Genomic DNA, 24,816 nt, shown 5'->3' with positions numbered 1-24,816 from the left:
AATATCCCAGGAGAAGCAAGCTTGTCTCTCAAGCTTCACAAAATGGGAGATTTGGCAGAAGTTCTGGTCCCCAAAGAAATCCTTCTCAAAAAAAACCATAAACCCCCCTCCCCACAATATTTTGATTTGTAAAAGCAGTGGCTTCCCTGGTGCCAACGGGGCCTGCATGCAAACACAAATGCAGTTTTATAACACCCTATGACTGCAGTTCATCACAGTCCCCTGAACAAGCCTTGATGGCAAGGTTGAATTCATACGCCGCACCAAGCCAAAAACCAAAGAAACCACAGGAGGTTTAGCCACAAAACCTGGGCAAGAGAGGCTAAACAGGCCTATCCAGATGCTGGTTCTCCTGCTTCAAACCAGCTTCTGCTCTTTCCTTGCCCCTCTGAGGTTTCCCTGGTGGCCAGCAGGGGGCGCTGGCTGCTCATATCGGCCTATTGCTGGTGGCAATAACGAGGGGAGAGGGGCATTGGGGTGGGAGGTGCTGTTTTTCAGATAGGGGGCAGTTTCTCTACCCACACAGTGGGGGGTGAGGTGTCTCTTGTGCATTTTGGTGGAAACTTTCTCCCCCACAAGCTTTCCCCTCTGCAAGCGGCAAAATAGGGATCAAACCCAAAAATTTCAGGAGGGCCCAAGGTCACAAGGGTGGGGGCTACAGCCCTTCCCCCCTCTTGGCACTCAATAATGGGAGGGGGCTGTAAGACACTCTCTGAGCCTTGGAGTGGGTGCATCAATTCATGGAACCCCCCCTCAAATCTTGAACTATGTAGGCAGGGACGTCCAACCTTGGCAATTTTAAGATGTGTGGACTAGAATTCCCAAGCCAGTCATGAATGATAGAGTTGAAAGGGACCAGAAGGACCGCTGGTCTAATGTTTCTGTCATACATACATGCCAGTTGCCAAGCACCTGAATTTTGGTCACGTGACCGTGGGGATGCCGCATTGGTCGCATGTACGAGGACCGATCCTGTTACTTTTGTCAGTGCTGTTATAATTTTGGTCGCTAAATGAAAGATTGTTGAGGTTTATCTGTACAAATTAACAGCCCAAGATAATATATCTCAACATTTAATCATGGCTTACATACAACACTTAATTATCCTAAAAGCGATTATTATTAGTGCAACTCTTATAATCTTTCCAAATCTGATAAAAAAGATGATTCATCCTTCTGGGAAGTCGGCATTCAGATTTTATCCATCACTTTTTCCATCAGAAAAACTGACCAGACAGTCCCTTCAACACGCCAATTATTCCATCATAAGCGACTTAGAAATTTCCACTTTTCAGAGAGTCCCAATTTTTGCAGCCAGGAGTCCAAATACCATATGGGTAGTCCTCGACTTGTGTCCACAGCTGAGCGCAAGATTTCTGCTGTTAAGTGAAACATTTGTTAAGTGAATTTTGCCCCATTTTACGATCTTTCTTGCCAGAGTTGTTAAGCGAATCACTGTCAAGTAAAATGGGGCAAAACTCACTTGACAAATATCTTGCTTAACGACAGAAATGTTGGGCTCAATTGTGGTCGTAAATTGAGGACCACCTGTGCCATTTCAGACCAACAGCCCTCCAGCGTCTCTTTAAAAGCTGGTCCCCACCCCGCATGCCAGCCTCAGCTAAGATGGGGTTGAAGGTTTGGGGGTGGCTCTCTTGGGAAACCCGGACATGGGCTTTGCAGGCTGGGTGAGGGAGGGTTTGGGTGCAGGGGAGCCCCCATCTTTGAGGGGCTGCCCCGGGGGGGGGGCGGGATACAAGGATCAACAGGTAGGAAGCTGCGGAGGGGGGGGGCAGATCCAAACTCGAAATAAGGAGGAATTCCCCCGCAAGGTGTCGGACCAGAAGCCCCCCCCCAAATCCCCTCCTCCAGTCCTGCAAATGCTCAAACGAGGGGAATCCCTCTTCTTCTCCCCAAGGCTGCGCTCCCCTAACCAAGCTCCCGTTGCCGGAGCGACCCTTGAGGAAGCAAAGCCGGATTCCGCGCACCCCGAAAGCCCGAATTGGGCAGACCCCGCCCCGATTCCCCGGGGAGCCCCTCCATCCCCCCTCCCCCAAGGTTCCCCTTCAAGGGGGGGAGGGGCTGGCGGCCTCAGGGGCCCTGGCGGTGGGCTGCCCGTTTCCCCGGCCTTTGGGGCGATGCCGTCGAGGGAGCCCCCGGCGGGGCTGCTTTCTTTCCCCGCTTGGCCAAGCCGGCGCCCGCCCGCCCGCCCGCCCGACAGGCAGGCAGGCAGGCAGGCAGGCAGGCGAGGGCCGCCCCTTTGGGAGCCGCCCCCGCCTGCCCAGCCGAGGGGCCGCCCCAGGAAGCGGAGGCCGGCCGAGCTCCCCGGCGACGCTTCGGGGCCCCGCGCGGCTCCCTCCTCCTCCTCGGTGGCCCCCGGGCGCCTCCCCTGCGGCGGAGCAGCGCTGAGCGGCGAAGTCCCGGCGTTGGGCAGCCTCGGGGCGATCGGCGCGGCCGGAGGGGCAGCGGGGCCGGGCATGCCCTGAGCGGGCGGGGGTCGCGGGCGGCCGGTGGGGCTCGGAGCCCGGCCGCCTTTGTTGAGCGCCCCCCGCCCACCCCTCACCCCCCCCGGGCCGGCCATGGCGCTGGCGGCTCTGGGCCCCTCTGCGGCCGGGCCGGGCTCCGGGCCGGGGGCGCCGCCGCTCTGGTACCACAAGGACCTGAGCCGGGCGGCGGCCGAGGAGCTGCTGGCGCGGGCCGGGCGGGACGGCAGCTTCCTGGTGCGAGACAGCGAGAGCGTGGCCGGAGCCTTCGCCCTCTGCGTGCTGTGAGTGGCCCGCGGGCGCCGCCTTGGGGACTGCGCGGGGAGGGGGAGGGGGCGGCCGGGGCGCGCCTGGGGACCCCCTCCCTCCCTCCCCCCCACCCCCACTCTCCCCATCGCCTGGCCGAGCCTCCTCCTTTCCCTTTGCCTCCCTCTTTCTTTCTTTCTTTCCTCCCTCCTTCTCCTCCCTTCCTCCTTCTCTTCCTACTCTCTTTCTCCTTCTTCCCTCCCTCCCTCCCTCCCTCCCTTCTCTCAGCCCTGCCGGGGGTGACCTTCCTTCCGCCACGCCGCCCGAGAGGAGCCTTCGGGCTGCGCAGTCAGCTTCCCCGTCTAGCGCTCGTCCCGATCCGATCAGTTCCTTGCCTCCCTGCCCAGAAAAGCCCCGGGCAGCTGCCGCTGTGCAGCGCTTCCCGCGCCCGCCTTTCGGGAAGCGCTTTGGACCGGCACTTCCGAGCAACCCCAGCAAGAGCCCCCCGGCCCCTGTCCGAACCCGCGTCCCAGGCCCCCTCCTCACGTGCGGCCCGAGGGCAACGGCTTTGTGCGTCTTGTGGCTTCCTCCCCCGGAGTCCGGAGGCAGCGGGGGTCTCCAAACTCAGCAACTTTCAGGCTTGTGGACTTCAACTCCCAGAATCCCCCAGGCAGCGTGGCCAGGGCCCGGCTGGGCTCTTCAGGCCGAGGCTCTCCACATCTGGCAACTTTCGAAGGAAGACTGGTGGACTTCAACTCCCAGCTCTCCGCAAATCTTAAAGTTGCCAGATGTGGAGACAATGTTTGTTTTTGGCACCTTGAGGCTTCCTGGCCTTGTGTGGGGTGGGGGGCAGTTAAGAGAGCCCTTGCCTCCCCCACATCTGCCCCCCCCGTCTCCCGCCTGTGGTTTCCCCTGAGAGACAGCCGAGGTCCTGGGCTTCCTCCTGCCCAGAATAGATGCGGGGGTGGGGGTGGGGGGGTGCCAGCCTCTCTCTGCCCTCCCTGGATGCTGAGAGGGTGGGAGGGGACTCCCCCCACCATTTGGGGCTGGGGGCTGGGAGAGAGAAAAGCAGATAAAGTAAAACTGAGGGAGGCCAAGGGTTAAGCAGCGGAGAAACTTTGGTTCCTTAGAACTGACCGCTTGGGGAGACTCTGGCTTTGATTTTCCATTCTTAAGGGGACACGGTTGGAGTGGATTGTCAAATAGGTATTGTGGGAGGTGGGGAGTGGGTTTGTTTTGTTTTTTGTGGGGCTGGATGGGCTTCCAAGTAAGGTTTGCAAAAGTCTGTCTTTCTCCCTCCTCTATCTGTATATCAGTCTGTCTCTCTCTCCCTCCCTTCTTCCCTCCTCTCCCCCCTTTTCTCTCTCCCTCCTTCCTCTCCCTCTTTATTTCCCTCCATCTGTCTCTCTCCCTTCATTTCTTCCTCCCTCCTTCCCTTCCTCTCTCTATTTCTCCCTCCTTCTGTTTCTTTCTCCCTCCCCCTCCTCTCTCCCTTCCTCTGTTTATCTTCCCTCCCTCCCTCCCTCTCTGTGTCTCACAGGCACACACACAGGAAAACCCTGCAGGATTTCCGCTGATGCTGTTTGCCTGCCCATCGAGTAAGGGCTCCCTGGCTGCGAGCATCCTTCTGGGCTGCTCCCTGCCTTCCCCACAGCAGATCCTGGGTCAGCCCCTCTTGCTGGAAGAGTTGAGGGTGGGGGGCAGCTGCCAAACAGGACAGGAGAGTGTCTGGAAGGGACACACTCACACACAAACAGTGCCTGGGATTCTTTGGTGATGTAGCCATTCCTGCTTGTCCAGGGACAGACTCCATCCTTCACACACACACACACACTGCCAAGCCTTCAAGCACTGGTGGCTGTGGAATGGGGTTGGGTGGGTGGGCACCACAGGTGGAGAGAAGAGGGAGCAGTGCCAGGTCTGGTGCCAGCTGGTTTTTCCTTGTCCTGCAATGCTTTCTCTCCTTCCGACTGGGCACAGCCTGTTCTGTTGCTGTGGCGGATGAAGAGGCTGCTGGACCTTGGCAGCTGCTGAGCCGGTCACAAAACCCGAGTGGAGGAAAAAATAGAAAGCGGCCTGTTTTTTATACCCCTCTCATTACAGCCACCCCCTGGCACCCTCCCAGCGCTGGCAAAGGCCCCTGGTGTGAGAACACGAAGGAAACATTGGCAGGGCTGCATGTGCCAACCTCCTCGTTCTCCAGGCCTCTCTGCTGGAACGAGACGTCCCGTGTGGTAGAATGGAGCTGGGGCTGGAAGGGACCTCGGAGGTCTTCTAGTCCAGCCCCTGGACTGGCAGAGACCTTATGCCAGACTGGACAAATGGCTGTCCACTCTCTTCTTAAAAGCCTCTAGCGAAGGAGCACCCACAGCTTCTGCAGGCAACTTCTGGTCTGTCTGTCTGTCTCTCATTCTCTCTCCCCCACCTACCTACCTACCTATCCACCCACCCATCTCCCCACCCACCCATCTCTCTGTCTCCCCACCCACCCACCCATCTATCCATCCATCCATCCATCCATCCATCTATTTATTTATCATCTATCTATCTAATCTATCATCTCTACCTATATGTCCGTCCATCCGTCCATTTATTTTCCATTTGTTCAATCTATCGTATATATTATCTTTCTATCTCATGGAATCCTAGGGCAGGAAAGTACCTTGGAGGTCTTCTCCACCAAGGGTCTCCAACCCTTGGGCCACGGCCCAGTACCAGTTCATGGCTTGTTGGGAACTGGGCCACAGAAGCAGCCAGCGAGCAGGTGAAGCTTCATCTGTGTAGGTTGCATGCCAAACCAACCCATCCATCCACCCCCAGTTTCTGGAAGACAATGTTTGTTTCGACACTGCTGCCTCCTAGTTCCACAAAGACTGGGGACTGCTGTTCTAGTCCAACCCAGGCCCCCAAGCAGGACACACCCTACACCGTTTCTGACAGAGGGCAGCCCAGTCTCTTCTTGAAAGCCTCCAGTGATGGAGCTCCCACGACTTCTGAAGGCAACTTCTGTCCCACTTGGTTGATGGTTCTCACTGTCAGGAGATTTCTCCTTATTTCCAGGTTGCATTTCTCCTTGGTTAGTTTCAATCTTAGAATAACTTTATTGTCACTTTGTAGGAACACTAACCGGCATACATTAAAATGAAATTTCATTGCATACAGCTCTCAAAGGGTCACCACCTCCAATAGACACTCCCTATGTTGCTTCTTCTCTTGCTTTGGAGACGAGATGTCTACGGAGATTCTCCGGCATCCAGGCCACGGTTGTCTCAAAGGTGCTTTTTTCAAGAGGCAACTGGACTTTCTGGGTTTTCTTTGAAGACGTTTCGCTTCTCGTCGAAGAAGCTTCTTCAGCTCTGACTGGATGGTGGAGAAGAGAAGGATTTATACGACATCAGCTATCTCCAGTCTACAACACAGTCTTTTCAACTGTTCCAAGAAGGCTCCACAACCATTTGCGTCACTCAGGTGACCCCCAAGGACACAGAGAAACCTCCAGGTGACCTTAACAACTTGCTAAAAAGATGCAAGTGACCAGGAGTATAAATCCCTCCATTCTCCCCCGTTCAGTCAGAGCTGAAGAAGCTTCTGGGATGAGAAGTGAAACATCTTCAAAGAAAAACCAGAAAGTCCAGTTGCCTCTTAGAAAAAAAAAACACTTTTGGGACTTTGGAGACTTGGTTGACCCCCTCTTCTTGTGACAACTCGTCAAAATATTGGAAGAGAGTTACCATGTCCCCCCCACACACACCAATTGTTCTCTTTGATAGGTTACGCATACTGAGGTCCCTCAATCTTTTCATCAGATAGGATGATATGATCCATAGTTCTACTTTTTGAAGTTTAGCTTTCTGTTTGGAATAATTAACAGCTGCAGTTCACTGCAACCTGATAAAAAAGAGCCTGCCTTATGAACCACCGTCCCTCCCTCCCTCCCTCCCTCCCTCCCTCCCTCCCTCCCTCCCTCCCTCCCTCTCTCTCTCTCTCTCTCTCTCTCTCTCTCTCTCTCTCTCCCTCCCTCCCTTTCTGAAATTCCCAGTGAGCTGGATTCCTCCACATCCTTCCCTCCCTCACTGTGGGAGGCAACATAAAAGAAATAACATCCTTTGAAAGAAACTGGTAGATCGAGGAAGTTTTCTAACTTGCACGCCTCTTCTCCTTGCCTGCTGAAGTGGAGCTGGGATGAAGTCTGCAATTTTAGTCTGGGGCACAATCAGTGCTGGGCTTGCAAAGTGTGAGAATAGAATAAAGAATAGAATGGAATGGAATGGAATGGAATGGAATGGAATGGAATGGAATGGAATGGAATGGAATAGAATAGAATAGAATAGAATAGAATAGAATAGAATAGAATAGAATAGAATAGAATAGCTGGAAGGGACCTTGGAGGTCTTCTAGTCCAACCTCCTGCTCAAGGAGACCTTATACCATTTCAGACTAGTGACTGCCCAGCCTCTTCTTGAAAACCTCCAGTGATGAAAGAGCCCGCAATTTCTGGTGGCAAGCTGTTCCACTGGTTAGTTGTCCTGACTGTTAGGAAGTTTCTCCTTAATTCCAGGTTGCTTTTCTCTTTGATCAGTTTCCAACCATTATTTCTTGTTTTTGCCTTCAGGTGCTTTGGAAAATAGGTTGATTCCCTCTTCTTTGGGGCAGCCCTTCAAATACAATATCATGTCACCCCTGGTCCTTCTTTCCATTAAACTAGCCATACCCAGTTCCTGCAACCGTTCTATATATGTTTTAGTCTGTTCTTCTTTTAGTCTCTATATCTGCTCTTCTCTGAACTTTTTCCAAGCTCTCAAAATCTTTTAAGTAGACCAAAATTGCTTGCAGTATTCCAGGTGTGGCCTTTTTAGGTTGGTTACTTGGTTAAAATAGGGCAGGAAGGGGGCAACTCACATTGTGTCCTGGGAGTGCTTGGATTACCCATGTTGTATGAATGGGCGCTCCTGCTAAGCCGTAATACAGCGTGACTTACAGGTAGTCCTCAATTTATGGCCATTCATTTAATGACCATTCAAACTTAAAATGGCATGGAAAAAAGTATAGGTAATGTTCAATTTGCAAGGATTCGTTTAGAAACCGTTTGAAGTTACATCGGCACTGAAAAAAGTAATGAAAAATTTTCACACTTATGACCGTTGCAATATCCCCAGGGTCCCATGATCAAAATTCAGACACTTGGCAGCTGACTCGTACTTATGACGGTTGCAGCGTCCCGGTATTACGTGATCCCCTTTTGTGACCTTCTGATGAGCAAAGTCAATGGAGAAGACAGATTCACTTAACAACCATGTGCAGTGATTCACTTAACTGTGACAAGAACGGTCGTAAAACGGGGCAAAACTCACTTAAGCACTGTCTCGCTTAGCAATGGAACTGTTGGGCTCAATTGCGGTCGTAAGTTGAGGACTACCTGCATTTAAAAAAAAATATCCCTGTGTTAGAGTGCGTTTGGCCCGTGTCAAGACAGTCGGAGACCAATCCACTAAAAATATAAAATTACAGGTAATGATGGAGGCTGCCTATCAAGGTTGTAACTTCTGGCAGTCGTACATAGGGTAACCTCACCTGATTTTATGTCCTTTTTTTGCGGCGGTCATTAAGTGAACACTACGGTGTTCAATGGTTCAATGGTTTGTTATTTTGTCAGTTTTGCTGAAAAACGTAAAATGCGCTTTAAACAGCTGTAAATGCAGCCATGTAACTACGGGGGAAGGGGTGTAATGTCATAAGTCCCTACCCCCCCACCCCAGGGAGGTTTGTCACAACTTTGAAAGGTCACTAAGCAACCCGTCGTAAGTCACAGACTACCTGTAGTTTCTTTCTCTCTGGCTTTCCTAACGCAACCGTAAGCTTTGTTTATCCCAATCTAGACTTTGTCCTGAGCGAGTATCCCAGCTGGCAGCTGTTCCTCTTTGTGCATATGCTAAAAAAACCCACAAAGGTGTGTGGTGTTTTTTTTTAAAGGTGTGATTGTGCGTCATCTGGGCTGGCGGTGCACCACAATTCTTAGAACCCAGAGCTGAAAATCTTTCACATGTCACATTTTTATTGTGGTTATCAGTAACCTTGAGCAGACAAGAGTTGGGTTCATTTTTTTTATTGCACGTTCTTTCCCAAGAAGAGAAAAACTTTGTCGTTTTAACCAACATGTTGGCAAAAGGTGTTGCATTTAGAGTAGTTTTATATGGGTTTTTTTTTAATTATTTTTGCTCAAGTAGAGTGGACATGGAGGTAAGATTTCTTCTTTGACCAGAATAAAATTATTTCTCATCTTGGTTCTGTAAGACGATGGGGCAGGTGGGAGGTTTGCAAGCTCTCCTTGGTTTTGCATGCTTAAAAGAGCATATAGCTAGTCCTCGACTTACGACTATCTGTTTAATAGCCATTCAAAGTCACGACACTGCTGGGAAAAAATGGCCGAGGACTTGTTGTTGCACTTAGGACCGTTGCAGCATCACATGATCAAAATGTGGTTGCTTGGCAACCACCACAGAGTTTATAATTAGAATTATAATTAGAATGATGATTGCAGTGCCCCAGGGGTTACAACCTTCCCTCCCACAAGCATAGTCAATGGGGGAAGCCGGATTCGCTTAACAACGGCATGATTCGCTTAACACCCATGACAAAATGAGGTGGTAAAATAGGGCATGTCTTGCTGAACGACTGCATCACTTAGCAACGGAAGTTCCAATCCCCACTGTGGTCATAAATTGGATGGTGAAGAGGGAAGGTGATTCAGGAATTTGAAACAGTCAAGCTTTTATTTTCTCAGAAATTTTGAAAGACATTAAAATTATCACGGGGATGTAAGGAAGAAAGATGAGTGGTGTGGTGGCCTAGAGGTGGAGCTCTCGCCTCCCAATCAGGAGGCTGTGAGTTCGATCCTAGGTAGAGCCAGATATTTTTCACTCAGGGCACAATGAGATTGTATCTGCTGAAAAAAACTCTGCATTGGCGACAAGAAAGGCATCCGGCCAGTAAACACAGCTCCATTCAGTTGCCCAGACTCCACCCCACAAGGGATTATGGGGTCATTAAAAAAAGATGATGATGATGATATAAGGAAGAAAGATAAGGCAGTTTATGAGATGATTATTAAAAATGCCTTTTAATAAACCTTGTTAAGTTGAAAACCTGCAACCCAGCTGCCCTTATTTTAAATTACAGGTGGTGCTCACTTAGCAACCATAATTTGCAGTTATGGCAGTGATAAAAAATTAACTTTGTGACCGGTCCTCACATTTACGACCTTTGCAGGTCTGTGAAGCAAAGGAAAACTGATCGCAAGCACCATCATGGTTTCGCTTAGCGACACCTGCTACGTGAACAGGGGTCCTTTTATCACCCCAGTTCCAATTGTGGTCACTAAATGAGGACTTCCTTTTTTTAAAGGTAATGCTGCTCCATATGTTCACAGCTGCTCTCTTCACACGTTGCTGAAGCCAAAGATTGTCATACGGTCCTCAACTTACGACCACAATCGAGCCCAAAATGTCCATTGTTAGGCAAGATGGTTGTTAAGTGAGTTTTGCCCCATTGCCAAGCATCCGAATTTGGACCACGTGAGCATGGGGATGCGGCAAGATTCGCAAGTGTGAAAAATGGCCCTAAGTCACCTTTTTCAGTGCCATTGTAATTTCGAACGGTCATTAAACGAATGGTTGTAAATCAAGGACTGCCTGAAACGTGCGAGGAAAGATTGATGATTTTTGGGGAGCTGAATTTTGGGATTCCTTTAGCTGAAGTTGCAGATGAGTGAGGTGATAATTGGGTTTTCAAGTCTCGTGGCTTGCAAGAAGGTGGAAGAATTTGGTGAAGGAGGGAAGACGGACCACTTCCTTTTTTGCTTTGTTGCGGTGTTCTTTTGTGAGACCGTTTCTGTCTTGTGTGGATGTCAGGATTTCATCTCTCCAGCCCGGCTTCCACCCACCAAATCTTTAAAAGCACAACGGTGAGCTGGACTAGAGATAGGCACGCTTCCAACCTCAAGGCATAAAGCAGGCTCTCCAAACTTGGCCACTTGTGGACTGCAACTCAACCAAGGTTGAGAAATACAGGACTTAGAGGACCCTTCTGGTCTCTTCTAACTCTATCATTCATGGCTGGCTGGGGAATTCTGGGAGTTGAAGTCCGCAGGTCTTAAAGTCACCAAGGTTGAGAAATACAGGACTTAGAGGACCCTTCTGGTCTCTTCTAACTCTATCATTCATGGCTGGCTGGAGAATTCTGGGATTTGAAGTCCGCAGGTCTTAAAGTCACCAAGGTTGAGAAATACAGGACTTAGAGGACCCTTCTGGTCTCTTCTAACTCTATCATTCATGGCTGGCTGGAGAATTCTGGGATTTGAAGTCCACAGGTCACCAAGGTTGAGAAATACAGGACTTAGAGGACCCTTCTGGTCTCTATGGCTGGCTGGGGAATTCTGGGAGTTGAAGTCTACAGGTGTTAAAGTTGCAATGGTTGAGAAACACTGATCTAGATAGGTAGTCCTTGACTTGCGACTACAATGGAGCCCAGAATTTATGTTGCTAAGTGAGAAATGTGTTAAGTCAGTTTTGCCCTATTTTACAACTTTCCTTGCCACAGTTTTTAAGTGAATCACTGCAGTTGTTAAATTAGTCACTCGGTCGTTAAGTGAATCTGGCTTCCTCCATTGTCTTTGTTGTCAGATGGTCACAAAATATGGCCACATGACATGACCCCAGGACACTGCAACCGTCATAAATGCGAACCAGTTGTCAAGCATCTGAATGTAAGTCACATGACCTTGGAGATGCTGCAACGGTCATAAGTGTGAAAAATGGTCATAAGTCACTTTTTTCATTGCCGTTGCAACTTCGAACGGTCACTAAGCGAATTGTTGTAAGTCTAAGACTGCTTTTAGTTACAAAGCAAAAACCATTTTGTTTCTACTATGTAGTTTTTTTTTCTAGTTTTCAAAACCACAAATCATAAGTTCAGTTTTGTCTTGTTTCATGCAAAAGACCTCTGAGTTTCCAGTCAGCCGTAAATGTAAATGCTGCCTTTTCCCTAAGCAAATCATCTCTGCCAGTTCCCTCACCTTCACAACCACCATTCCCTCCTTGGGGGGCAGCGAAGAGGCTGCCATCGTTCAGCTTCAGGGCTTTTCACCCAGATTTTGTTTTCTGATGAAGGTGTTTTATTTTCAGTTTCCTTTTGGGATTTTACAAAGTTCCATTTTTGAATGAATTGTAAACATTAGAAACGCAGGTCGAGTGCTCAAGGAGAGAGGCTATTTTAGGCAGTGAGTGGGGGGCAGCAGATGGTAAATATTTTAAGTGGGGCTGGAACCCAGGACGTTTCTGCTCCCTGTAGATCCCTGACCCACTAGGAACTTCCTCTTTTCAAAGTTGGATTGCAAGACGAGAGGAAGTGGACTGGGAAGGGATGGGAAGGGAGTCACGTTTTGGGTTTAAGATCTGGAGATCTGGATTTACAAGGCTGTGGACCAGGGGTGAAATCTAAAATTTGTTACTACCAGTTCTCTAGGCGTGGTTTGGTGGTGGTGGTGGGTAAATGTGACTGGGTGGGCAAGGGCCAACTTTTTTTTTACTTTTAAAAGCATTTTTTCTACAACCTTAAGAGGTTGCAGAAAAAAATGCCTTTAGAAGCCTCTGACAATCAGGCAAGTCAGCTGGGATCGCCAGAGGCTTTTAAAGGCATTTTTTCCCCTACAACCTCTTCAGCTGAAGAGGTTGCAGAAAAAAATGCTTTTAGAAGCTTCTGACGATCAGGCAACTCAGCTGGATTGCCAGAGGCTTTTAAAGGCATATTTTTTTCTACAGCCTCTTCGGCTGAAGGGGTTGCAGAAAAAAATGCTTTGAAAAGCCTCTGACGATCCCAGCTGAGCCATACGATCATCAGAGGCTTTTTTTTTTATTTTTAAAAGCATTTTTTTCAGTTGAAGAGGTTGTAGAAAAAATGCTTTTAAAAGTAATAAAAACAGCCTCTGATGATCACGTGGCTCAGCTGGGCATGGGGGGGGGGGCGGGCGCAGGGATTTTTGCTACCGGTTCTCCGAACCACCCTCCGCCATCGCTACCGGATCAGGCGATCCGATCCAAACTGGGAGCATTTCACCCCTGCTGTGGACCCAGACCTTTGGGGCAATGGACCCCTGGCCTTGCTGCCCCCCCTCCTTTGTCACCCCATTGTCAGCAGAAGCCCCCTACCCTGCATTGGAAGGGGGGGCAGAGCTGCCTATGCACCCCTAAATTTGACAAAGTTAAATGGCGACCGAGAATATGCCCGGCTCTTTCCCTGTAAGGCGATGTGTCAATTTCAACCCTGATAGCTAGATAAAGTCAACTTTCCCAAGATCAGAAAAAGTGTCAATTTCAACCCTGATTGTTAGAAAAAAATCAACTTTCTTAGGATCAGGGGGTATGTCAATTTCAACTGATTGAAACCACCTTTCTCAGCCTCTGAGACTTCCCTGGTCAGAAGAGGTGTTTTTTGTGACGAGAAAAATAAACCAGGTTATGGTGATGGGCCGGCTTGATTCACCAGCCTGAGATGGCATCAGGAGGCTCCCAAAACGTGGGTCTATTCCCAAGCTTCGACAGCTCATTTTACCCTCCTCCATCCAGCGGGGATGGTGCCCCATTTTAAGAAGACTTGGGCGTGGGGGCAGGATATGTGTCCAGTTGCCGTTGTTGACTGTTTTGAGTTTGAGGCTCTGCCAAAATCCAGCCCTGAACAACTGAACAGCAACTGGTGCAGGGCCCTTCTCTTCAAAACACCCATTTAGTGGCTGCCGTAAATGCCAGTTTACCCCCAAGGCCTGTTATTACCGTGCCAGCTTTAGCTCGCTCTGGATTTTCCAGGCTGCTGTGCAAATTGGACTTTTAAAAAGCAACGTTTCCCAGCCGTGCGCCAGACCTCCCTTGTGCAAACTCCTTGGAAACGTTCAAGCCGCTTCTGCTAAAAAGGGGAGGGGGGAGATTTAGTCAAGGGAGGGGGGGCGGCTTCAGTTGTGGTTTGAAAGAGATCACAAGAAGGCAGTGGGGGATTTTTCCCCTCTAGCTTTGTGCTCTCTTCCAATCCCCAGGAGGGAATCTCTCTCTCTCTCTCTTTCTTCACTTTTGCATTTGGAGAGAGTTATTTGTATAGCTTGTGGGGGTGGGTGGGGGGTTTGGAATTTCCCCCTCCCTCTGATTCCTCATGGCCTTCCTTGCTGGCCAGGGGTGGGTTTTCATGGGCTTCTGAGTCAGCCTGGGAATGTTACGGGAATGCACGGAGTTTGCCAGCCACAAAGCGGCATGTGGGACTTCTTCTGCTCCTGTTTTTTCCGGTCTGTTCTTGCTAACTGGATGTTTGGGAGGGAGGGAGGAAGGGCTGGCAGGAAACAGAACGACAGAGTTGGAAGGGACCTTGGAGGTCTTCTAGTCCACCCCCCGTGCTCAAGCGGGAGACCCATTCAGACAAAAGGCTGTCGAATCTCTTCTTAGAAACCTCCAGTGTTTGGAGTTCTCACAACTTCTGGTGGCAAGGAGTTCCACTGATTAATTGTCCTCACTGTTAGGAAGTTTCTCCTTAGTTCCAGGTTGCTTCTCTCCTTGGTTAGTTTCCCTCCCTTGGGAAAGAGGCCCCCAGGACTCTCCAGCCCCCTTCCTGAGCCTAGATGGCTTCTGCCAACTCCAGCATCCGGGGGCAAGAACAGGAGGAGAAGGATGGGCTTTGCAATCCGGGATGTCCAAGCTCGGCTTCCCTGACCGAGCCTCTGTGGCATAGGGGTCTCGCCCGCCTGTCTTTCAGGTGGGGGTCTGCTCAGTCTCCCAAGCCAGCTGTTTTCCTCTGGCTTCCTGCCCTCTTAGCTCTTCTGCAGACCTTGGGAAGAGAAGCAGCTGCCGGGTTTCTCAGTTGCTGGAATTTTCCCCACGCTCCACCCGACAGCAGCAGCCTCCGAGCTCCAGTGTGGGGCAGGCCCTGGCAAGTCCTCCCCTGCCCCCTCCAAGCCTCTCGGTCTCCCTTTGGGGCTGACAGAGCTTCCTTGGCATTTGAGTAGCCAGAGGGGCTGGTTTGCAACACCTGGTCTGCGTGCCAATATGGCACCTCTGGATTATTCACTGCAGTACAGGTAGTCCTCGGTTTACGACCACAATTGGGCCCAGCGTTTCTGTTGCTAAGCGAGATGGTTGTTCAGTGAGTTTTGCCCCATTGTACGACCTTCCTTGCCACGGTCTTTAAGTGAATCCCTGCAGTTGTTAAGTTGGTAACACGGTCGTTAAGTGAATTTGGCTTCCCCACTGAGTTTGCTTGTCCGAAGGTCGCAAAAGGGGATCACGTGACCCCGGGACGCTGCGACCGGCATAAATACGAGCCAGTTGCCTAGCGTCTGAATTTTGATCACGTGACCTGCCTGCACATCTGTGCTAGTGCAAGAATCTTCAACTGCATCAACCTCTCTCTTTCTCACACATACACACACACAGAGACACATACATGTGTCTGCTTGCCTGCTAGTGCAAGACTTGTCACCTTTGTCTGCCTGGCACATCTATGCTAGTGCAAGATTCTTCTGGCAAATGTGTGTGTCAGCCACACACATACATGCACGCACACACGTTTGCTTGTCTGGCACATGTATGTGTGTATGTGCTATTCAAGACTCATCAGCTGGGTTATCACCCCCACCAACAGATACACACACACACACACACAGGGTAGGTGCTTCCTCCTCTCTCTCTCTCTCCTCCTCTTTCTGTCTTCTCTCTCTTTCTCTCTCTCTTTCTATCCCTCTCTCTTTCTCTCTTCTCTCTCTGTCTCTGTCTCTGTCTCTTTTTCTTTCTATTTCTCTTTCTTGCTTCTCTCTCTCTGTCTCTCTGTCTCTCTTTCTCTTTCTATTCCTCTCTCTTTCTCTCTTCTCTCTCTCTGTCTCTCTGTCTCTCTTTCTATTCCTCTCTCTCTTTCTCTCTTATCTCTCTCTGTTTCTGTCTTTGTCTCTCTTTCTCGCTTCTCTCTCTCTCTCTCTCTCTCTCTCTTTCTCTTTCTATTCCTTTCTCTCTGTCTCTCTGTCTTTGTCTCTCTTTCTCTTTCTCGCTTCTCTCTCTCTGTCTCTCTGTCTCTGTCACTCTTTCTCTTTCTATTCCTCTCTCTCTTTCTCTCTTCTCTCTCTCTGTCTCTCTGTCTCTGTCTCTCTCTTTCTATTCCTCTCTCTCTTTCTCTCTTATCTCTCTCTGTTTCTGTCTTTGTCTCTCTTTCTCGCTTCTCTCTCTCTCTTTCTCTTTCTATTCCTTTCTCTCTGTCTCTCTGTCTTTGTCTCTCTTTCTCTTTCTCGCTTCTCTCTCTCTGTCTCTCTGTCTCTGTCACTCTTTCTCTTTCTATTCCTCTCTCTCTTTCTCTCTTCTCTCTCTCTGTCTCTCTGTCTCTGTCTCTCTCTTTCTATTCCTCTCTCTCTTTCTCTCTTATCTCTCTCTGTTTCTGTCTTTGTCTCTCTTTCTCGCTTCTCTCTCTCTCTTTCTCTTTCTATTCCTTTCTCTCTGTCTCTCTGTCTTTGTCTCTCTTTCTCTTTCTCGCTTCTCTCTCTCTGTCTCTCTGTCTCTGTCACTCTTTCTCTTTCTATTCCTCTCTCTCTTTCTCTCTTCTCTCTCTCTGTCTCTCTGTCTCTGTCTCTCTCTTTCTATTCCTCTCTCTCTTTCTCTCTTATCTCTCTCTGTTTCTGTCTTTGTCTCTCTTTCTCGCTTCTCTCTCTCTGTGTCTCTGTCTCTCTTTCTCTTTCTATTCCTTTCTCTCTGTTTCTGTCTTTGTCTCTCTTTCTCGCTTCTCTCTCTCTGTGTCTCTGTCTCTCTTTCTCTTTCTATTCCTTTCTCTCTGTCTCTCTGTCTTTGTCTCTCTTTCTCTTTCTCGCTTCTCTCTCTCTATCTCTCTGTCTCTGTCACTCTTTCTCTTTCTATTCCTCTCTCTCTTTCTCTCTTCTCTCTCTCTGTCTCTCTGTCTTTGTCTCTCTTTCTCTTTCTCGCTTCTCTCTCTCTCTGTCTCTCTTTCTCTTTCTATTCCTTTCTCTCTTTCTCTCTTCTCTCTCTATCTCTCTGTCTTTCTCTCTTTCTCTTTCTCGCTTCTCTCTCTCTGTCTCTCTATCTCTGTCACTCTTTCTCTTTCTATTCCTCTCTCTCTCTCCTCTCTCTCTCTGTATCTCTGTCTTTGTCTCTCTCTTTCTCGCTTCTCTGTCTGTCTCTCTCTTTCTATTCCTCTCTGTCTCTCTGTCTCTGTTTCTCTTTCTCTTTCTATTCCACTCTCTTTCTCTCTTCTCTCTCTCTGTCTCTCTGTCTATGTCTCTCTTTCTCTCTTCTCTCTCTCTGTCTCTGTCTCTCTTTCTCTTTCTCTTTCTATTCCTCTCTCTCTCTCTCTCTCTCTCTCTCTCTCTCTCTCTCTCTCTCTCTCTCTCTCCCTCCCTCCCTCCCTCTGTCCAGCCAGGGCTCCCTCCTGCCACTGCCGTCTAAAGATAGGCTGCCCCCTCTTACCCCTCCTTCCTTCCCTCTCCCCTCCGCGTAGGCTTTTCCCTGAGTCACGCCTGACGCAGCCTGACGCAGGGGTGGCACGGAGCCTCCAGCCCAGATGGGGAAACCGGTCACTGCCATGAGCCGGTTATAAATCCTGCTGCCACAGAAAGACGAGATCCTTGGCTGCCGCCCATTAACCCTTGGCAAGGCTGATTGGGGGGGGGCGGCTTTCATTGAAGGGGGTCCTTGGGGGGGAGGGGCTCAAGCTGGCATCTGTCATTCTGCATCTTACCCTTAAGCCCTGCACCGAACAACAGCCAGACAGGGTAGGGTGGCTTTAGAAGAGAGGTATCCAATCTTTGGCCACTTGAAGACTGGTGGACTTCATTTCCCAGAATTCCACCAATCTTCAGGTGGCCAAGGTAGGCTACCCCCGCTTGAGAACATTAAGGGAATTTTAAGCATTTTACCCCCCTGCCTGTTGTCCCCCAAATGGACCAGGAGACCCTTCCCTTCCCACAGAGAGATGCCTCATACATGCAAACTCAGCTGCAATCTGTATAGCTGTGGCACATGGGTAGGGTGGTGCGTTGCTCGTGGCTTTGTAGCAATTGTCCCACTTCCTGGGTCGGGCGTTTGGCAGGCAAGGAAGGCTTCCCAATGGGCAGAAGACGGCTGGAGCAGATGGGCCCTCAAATCCCATCCTGGGGGTCCCCTTTGGGGCACACCTCTTCCCTAGGGAGGACCCGCAGTGCACAAAGGGGTACAGACCTTACCCCCTCCCCCCATGACCCTAGGAAGGGGTGTCCAAGAGCCCTTGGGGAAACAGAGGCTCCATCTCCTCCTGTCTCCCCCTGCTTGAACTCAAGGGGGGAAAAGGGGGGGAGAAGAGACAGTCGAGGGAGCCCCCCCCCCACGAAGTCATCAGCCGGCTGGTCAGCTCGGTCAGCACAAGAGTTCTTTGTCTGCTCTTCAGCTGCTTGGCTGGGCTATCCCTGGAACAGGACTGTCTGGAGGGGATTATTACGCCCTTCCGTGATGGGCGGCCAGAGAGACAGCATTGAGGGTCCTGGGGGGTGGGGGGTGGCAGACCAGATTATGCAGACCCTGCAATTGCAAGCTCAACCCCCCCCTCCTCCCCCCCCCCCCGCACCTCCCCACCCCCCTGGATCAAAAGGACCAGCTTTGCAAATGGAAACGGCTTGGTTGGTACAGCAGTTTGTTTAGTGTCCATTCCAAGTTAAAACGGCCCTGGGAAAAAAGGGACATGGCCTGTTTTTCACTCTTACGACCGTTGCAGCGTCCTCAAGGTCACGTGATCAAAATTCAGAGGCTCGGCAAGCGACTCGTAGTTAGGACGGTTGCAATCTCCCGGGGCCACGACCTTCTGACCAGCACACTCAAGGGGGAAGCCAGATTCACTTAACCGCCGTGTTACCGGTTTAATATCTGCGGTGATTCACTTAACAACGGTGGCAAGGAAGGTCGTAAAACGGAGCAAACGCTGATCCCCCTTGTGCGACCTTCTGACCAGCAAAGTCAATGGGGAAGCCAGATTCCCTTAACAACCAAGTTACAATTGTGGTAAACCAGGTCATAAAAATGGAACAAAATTCACTTAGTAACTGTCTCACTTAGCAACAGTGGATTTGGACTCAGTCATGGTCTTACGTCGAAGACTTCTTGAAAAAGAAGCAGAACAGACTGTTCTGACCACCCCTCGTTCTCCTCTCCGGCTTTGTGGCAGCCAAGGAGGCCCCTGGCTCAGAACAGCCCTGGGTGCGAATGCAGATCAGAGGCCATATTTCTCAGACAGAGGTCTCGGGGTGGTCTTGGCTGGCTGGCTGGCTGGGGGGGTTCTGGGATTTGAAGTCTTGAAGCTGCTAAAGTTTAGAAACCCTGACCTGGAGCCTTGTCAAGCAGTACTAAATCAAGCCCAGGGAAAGGGTCTCTGCCTGCAGCCCCTTCCCCAACCGGCCCCCTCCAGATCTGCTCGTCCTTCGCCAAGTCCCTGGCCAGCCACCTCCAAGCGGTGCCAGGGGCAGAACGCAACCAGTCCCCACGCCAGGAATGCCAGCCTGTTGCTTCCACGATCTTCTTCCGAAGTGGTGCCTGTGCCGTTACGTGGCTGGCCGGCACGTCCCAACTCGCTGGAGGAACAGCGCACGATTGCCCCGTCCCTCCCGGCTGCCTAAGCCTTTGTTTGGGTCTGAGCTGAACCCGTCTGGCTCCTGCCGGCCTTTTCTGGCCTGCCCCAAATCCTCCCAGCTATTTTGGGCATGGAACACCCTTTGTGAGAAAGTCCCAAGCCGGCTGTGTGGCTGCTCCCTTCTCCCCCCGCCCCCAGTCTGAGACAGCTGAGAGAATCTCCTGGGCTGTACAGGTAGTCCTCGACTTACAACAGTTCGTTTAGTGACCGTTTGAAGTTATGACAGCATTGAAGAAAGTAACTTAGGACCGTTTTTCACACTTACGACTGTTGTAACATCCCCGCGGTCACGTGATCAAAATTCAGACCCTCAGAAAGTGACTCGTATTTATAACGGTTGCTGTGTCCCGGGCACACATGATCCACTTTTGCGAACTTCTGACAAGCAAAGTCAGCGGGGAAGCCAGATTCACTTAACAACCGTGTGACTCACTTAACAACTGCAGTGTTTCACTTAACAACTATAACAAGATGGGCAAAACTCTCTTAACAAATTCTCTCACTTAGCCACGGAAAGTTTGGGCTCAATTGTGGTCATAAGTCGAGGACTACCTGTGCTGGGAAGCTGGGGGGGGGGGAGGAAGAATGTTAGTGGCAGAGTTTGGCCCTGAGTTCAACTGAACTCGCTTATTTGACTCCCATTTGCAAAAGCCCAGCCAGTGCCAGGATCCTGCTTTGTATAATGTAACCCCAGATATGGATACCAGGAGTCCTCGACTTACGACCACAATGGTGCAAAAATGCCTGTGCTTAAGCAAGGCAGTTGCAATGTGAATTTTGCCCCATTTTGTGACCTTTCTTGCTACAGTTATTGAGTTAATAATGCAGTCCTTAAGTGAATCCGGCTTCCCCATTCACTTCGCTGGTCAGAAGGTCGCAAAAGGGGATCACGTGACCCCGGGGACTCTGTGACCGTCATAAGTATGAACCAAGCAGCCAAATTTTGATCGTGCTCCAAAGATCGTAACTGAAAAACTGAAGTGTTAATACCGCTTTATAAGGCCTTGGTAAGGCCACACTTGGAATCCTGCAACTCTGGCTGGGGAATTCTGGGAGTTGAAGTCCACCCATCTTCAAGTGGTCAAGGTTTAAAATTGAGAAGGTGACTCTGAATGTTACACTTTCCATTTTCGCCATGCTTAACGTCTCCTTCCTGTCCCTTTCAGGTTCCAGAAACATGTCCACACCTACCGGATTTTGCCTGATGAAGAGGAGTTTTTGGCCGTCCAGGTGAGCGCTTCCGTTTGTTTCTGCACCCCTTCTTGTTTAGGGTTAGGCTTTCTCAACCTCCACAACTTTGAGACTTGTGGACTTCAACTCCCAGAATTCCATGAAGCGATGCTGGATGGGGAATCCTGGGAGTTGAAGTCCGCACATCTTAAACTTGCTGAGAATCTTGCTTTAGTCAGGAGGTATCACTCCTTCAAGACTTTCTGCATTACTCATCTGGATCTTCCTAGGCACAAAATAACAGAGTTGGAAGGGACCTTGGAGGTCTTCTAGTCCAACCCCCTGCTCAGGCAGGAAACTCTAAACCATTCCAAACCAATTGCTATCCGGTGTCTTCTTAAAACCTCCAGTGTGGGAGCATTCACAACTTCTGGAGACATGTTGTTCCACTGGTTAATTGTTCTCACTTTCAGGAAATCTCTCCTTAGTTCTAGGTTACTTCTCTTCTTGGTTAGTTTTCATTTGTTGCTTCTTGTCTAGCCTTCAGGTGCTTTGGAGAATAGGTAGACCCCCCACCCTTCTTCTTTGTGGCCATTGGAAGACGGCTATCATGTTGTCCCTAATCCTTCTTTTCACAAGCCATACCCAATTCCTGCAACCATTATTCGTATGTTTTAGCCTCCTGGTCCCTAATCCTCTTTGTTGCTCTTCTCCACACTCTTTCCAGAATCTTAGCCTCTTTTTTATATCACGATGAACAAAATTGGATGCAGGATTCCAAGTGTGGCCTTATAAAGTGGTATTAACACTTCAGGTGATCTTGATTCTCTCCCTCTGTTTATGTAGCCTAGAAGAGTTGTTTGCTCTCCCCTTTATCAAATCAAACAGCCTGACAGTGATAAGTAGAGGACAATTGGCCATGGAGGAATCTACTAGTGGGAATTCTGGGTGCTGAAGTTCCAAATTTTTTTGGACCAGGCATTTCTGGGCTCTGTATTTTCACATCCTGCTTCCCTGCCAGATCCTCCTCTGCCCCCTTCTCCATGCTGAGCTCTGTATGAAGGTTTGCTCCCCTCTGCTTGGAAATGGCCCAAGGGGAAGAAAAATAGAGGCCGGGGTCCGAAGAATGAGGCCTGGGGGCCGCCGGAGAGAGCCATTCCGGGAAATTTGGGTCATGAGCCTCCTTTTCTGCATGCGGCATCATCGGCTGCTTCTCCTGGGCAGCCCCAGCTGGTGAGAGCCCAGCAGATGCCCACACAGTGCTGATCTTGGGGCGAGGCCAGCCGGACTCATTGACAGGGCAACAGTGGCCCTATTGTGCTCCTCGCCAAGCAGGAATAAGTGAGGAGGCGGGCAAAGGGTGCGCCAGCTGCGGAAAGGAAGTTTGTGGGCTGACAGGGCATCCTAAGCCGGCCCTTGGTCTGCGTGGCAAGCGGGCAGCCGAGCCAGGCCGGAATGGGCCAGCCAGTGCCCATGCCAGGAAACGTCCACCCCAAAGACCAGCTTCATCCTGGTTAAGCCAGAACCATAGTTAATCCTTCCCAGAGGCTGACCGGGTGTCTTTCTTAAGAAATCAAACACAATATAGTACATATAGTCCTTGATTTATAACAGTTCATTTACTGACCATTTGAAATTACAAAGGCCCTGAAAAATGTGGCTTTTGGCCATTTTTCACACTTTACACAAATAACTCAAGGCGGCAAAGATATCCAACACAACTTTCTCCTCCGGTTTTCCCCACAGCAACAATTCTGTGAGGTGGGTTGGGCAGAGAGAGAGGGACTGGCCCAAAGTCACCCAGATAGCTTTCATGGCAAAGGCAAGACTAGAACTCACTGTCTCCTGCTGACTGCCCCCAAATCACCCAGTTGGCTTTCATGCCTAAAATGGAACTAGAACTCACAGTCTCCATGGCTAAAGCAGGACTAGAACTCACAGTCTCCTGGTGATTGACCCAAAGCTTTCATGGCTAAGGTGGGTCTTGAACTCATGGCTTCTTGCTTTCTAGCTTGTACCTTAACCACAACCAGGACAGGCCCCCAAACTCCAGGATAACAGAGTTGGAAGGGACCTTAGAGGTCTTCTAGTCCATCCCCCTGCTGAAACAGGAGAACTTGTACCATCCTGGACAAATAGCCATCCAGTCTTTTTTTCAAAACCTCCAGTGATGGAGGCACCCACAGCTTCTGGTGGCAAGCTGTTCCACTGGTTAATTGTCCTCACTGTCAGGAAATTCCTCCTTAGTTCCAGGTTGCTTCTCTCCTTGATGAGTTTCCATCCGTCGCTTCTTGTCCTGCCTTCAGGGGCTTTGGAGAATGGGTGGAGCCCCTCCTCTGCTTTGGGCAGCCCCTCAAATACTGGAAGACTGCTATTGTGCACCACCTAATCGAGAGAGTGGGGGAGAGAGAGAGAGAGAGAGAGAGAGATTGCTTAGTTCACCCTTCTCCAACCCAGTGCCCCCAAGCTGCCCTCCCCAGTCCTGCCAGGTCTTAGATGGGATCCCGGTGTCCACTCTTTTCAACTGGCAGGCAGTTCCTCCCGGAGGCCGGGTCCAGGGGACTCTGGTTCTTCCGCCTGCTGGACGGTGTCCTTTTCTTCCCACAGACGTCCCAGGGAGTCCCGGTGCGACGTTTCAAGACGCTGAGCGAGCTGATTGCCCTTTACCTGCAGCCCAACCAGGGCCTGGCCTGCACTCTGCTCTTCCCTGTGGAACGGGAGAAGGAGAAAGAGAATGCGGAGGAGAGGGACTACTCCGGTACCCATCAGCCCTTCCCCTTATTGATTGATTTACTTATTTATTGATTGGTTCAATTTATATGCCGCCCTTCTCTGGAGACTCAGGGCGGCTTACAATGAGTTAAGCAATAGCCTTCATACTTTTGTATATACCTGTTTAGTAGGGCTTTTGGCCTCCCCCCAAGCGGTGTTCTTTTTTATACAAAGTCAGCTTATTGTCCCCACAAACCGGGTCCTCATTTTACCTACCTCGGAAGGATGGAAGGCTGAGTCAACCTTGAGCCTGGTGAGATTTGAACTCTCAGTAATTACAGGCAGCTGGTGTTACTTAACAGCACTTTAGTCTGCTGCGCCACCAAGGCCCTCCCTCCCTCCCTTCTATTCTTTTTTTCTTTCATTCCCTTCCCTCCCTCCCTCCCTCTTTCTCTTCCCCCTTGCTTCCTTCTTCCTCTTCCCTTCCTCTTTCTTTGCCTCTTCCTCTTCCCTTCCCTCCGCTATTCCTTCTTGTTCTGGGAAGGCCGTCTCAGCTGATCTTCTCTCTTGCAGATGGGGAGGACGACAAGCCCCCCTTGCCCCCCCGCTCGGGCTCCACCAGCATTCCTGGGGGCAGCAGCACCTCCATCTTGATGACAAACACCCCTGCAGTGCAGGACAGAGCCCTCGAAAGGTAAGGCAGATCCTACGCTCGAAGGGCAGGGAGAAGAAGAGGAGTCCTGCCCTGCTGCATTGGACCACCCGCCCATCTCAACCCACAGATGTATGCGCCCCCCCTTCCCCCCCCACCATCTAGGCTAAGACCCACCCATCTCCAGGCTTCCTTGACTCGGTGGCTTTGCTTATCATAAGATCGCTGCAAGAAATGCTGGTTGAATTTTGGTCATGTGATCGTGGGGATGCCGCAGTGGTTGTAAGTGCGAGGACCGATTGTGAGTCACTTTTTTCAATCCCAAAATGGTTGTAAGTTGAGGACTCCCTGCACTCACTCAAGAGAGCTTGGCTTCTCCACCAAGAAACCCTGGCATAAAACCTCCCTTCCTGCCCCAGGAGCTGGACGTTGTGCTGAAACACGAGGTCTCCTTTTTTGCCTTCCAGCCCCACCAATGGACTCAGCACCATTTCCCACGAATACCTGAAAGGCAGCTACTCCCTGGACTTGGAGGCCGTGAAGGGAGGGGCCAGCAACCTGCCCCACCTCAACAAAACGCTCGTCACGTCCTGCAGGCGCCTGCACAGGTGAGGCCATCAGCACAAGACTACGATTGTCGGCCGAGCAGGGACAAAAAGAGCCAGAGGAATGACTGGAGCCTGGGAAAGGGGCCCCTTTTGTCGGTTAATAGGGATGCTGATTTAATACCAGCCTGTCAGATACAGGTAGTCCTCGAGTTATGACCACATAAACCCAAAGTTAACGTTGCTCAATGAAGTATTTGTTAAGTGAGGTTTGCCCCATTTTATGACCTTTCTGGCCACCGTTGTTAAGTGAATCATTGCATTTGTT

At 50.4% G+C, this 24,816-nt stretch overlaps 1 protein-coding gene across 1 annotated transcript in view; it reads left to right on the top strand.

Annotated features, from left to right (window-relative positions):
* Positions 1-2,571: 2,571 nt before the first annotated feature.
* The window catches only part of INPPL1 (inositol polyphosphate phosphatase like 1), a 49,110-nt gene continuing 26,865 nt past the window's right edge, over positions 2,572-24,816 (top strand). The window contains exons 1-5 of the mRNA XM_070943046.1: positions 2,572-2,767; positions 20,576-20,639; positions 23,187-23,337; positions 23,865-23,985; positions 24,411-24,551. Of these exons, the coding sequence (XP_070799147.1) occupies positions 2,580-2,767; positions 20,576-20,639; positions 23,187-23,337; positions 23,865-23,985; positions 24,411-24,551 (665 nt within the window). The 5' untranslated portion in view covers positions 2,572-2,579. The remainder of the gene's footprint in view (positions 2,768-20,575; positions 20,640-23,186; positions 23,338-23,864; positions 23,986-24,410; positions 24,552-24,816) is intronic.

The sequence above is a fragment of the Pituophis catenifer genome, unplaced genomic scaffold, assembly GCF_029215685.1.
Source record: "Pituophis catenifer annectens isolate HBS135680 unplaced genomic scaffold, rPitCat1.0.hap2 SCAF_4, whole genome shotgun sequence".
NCBI lineage: Eukaryota > Metazoa > Chordata > Lepidosauria > Squamata > Colubridae > Pituophis > Pituophis catenifer.
Note: the sequence above shows the minus strand (reverse complement) of the source record. Positions and strands in the feature narration are given on the sequence as shown.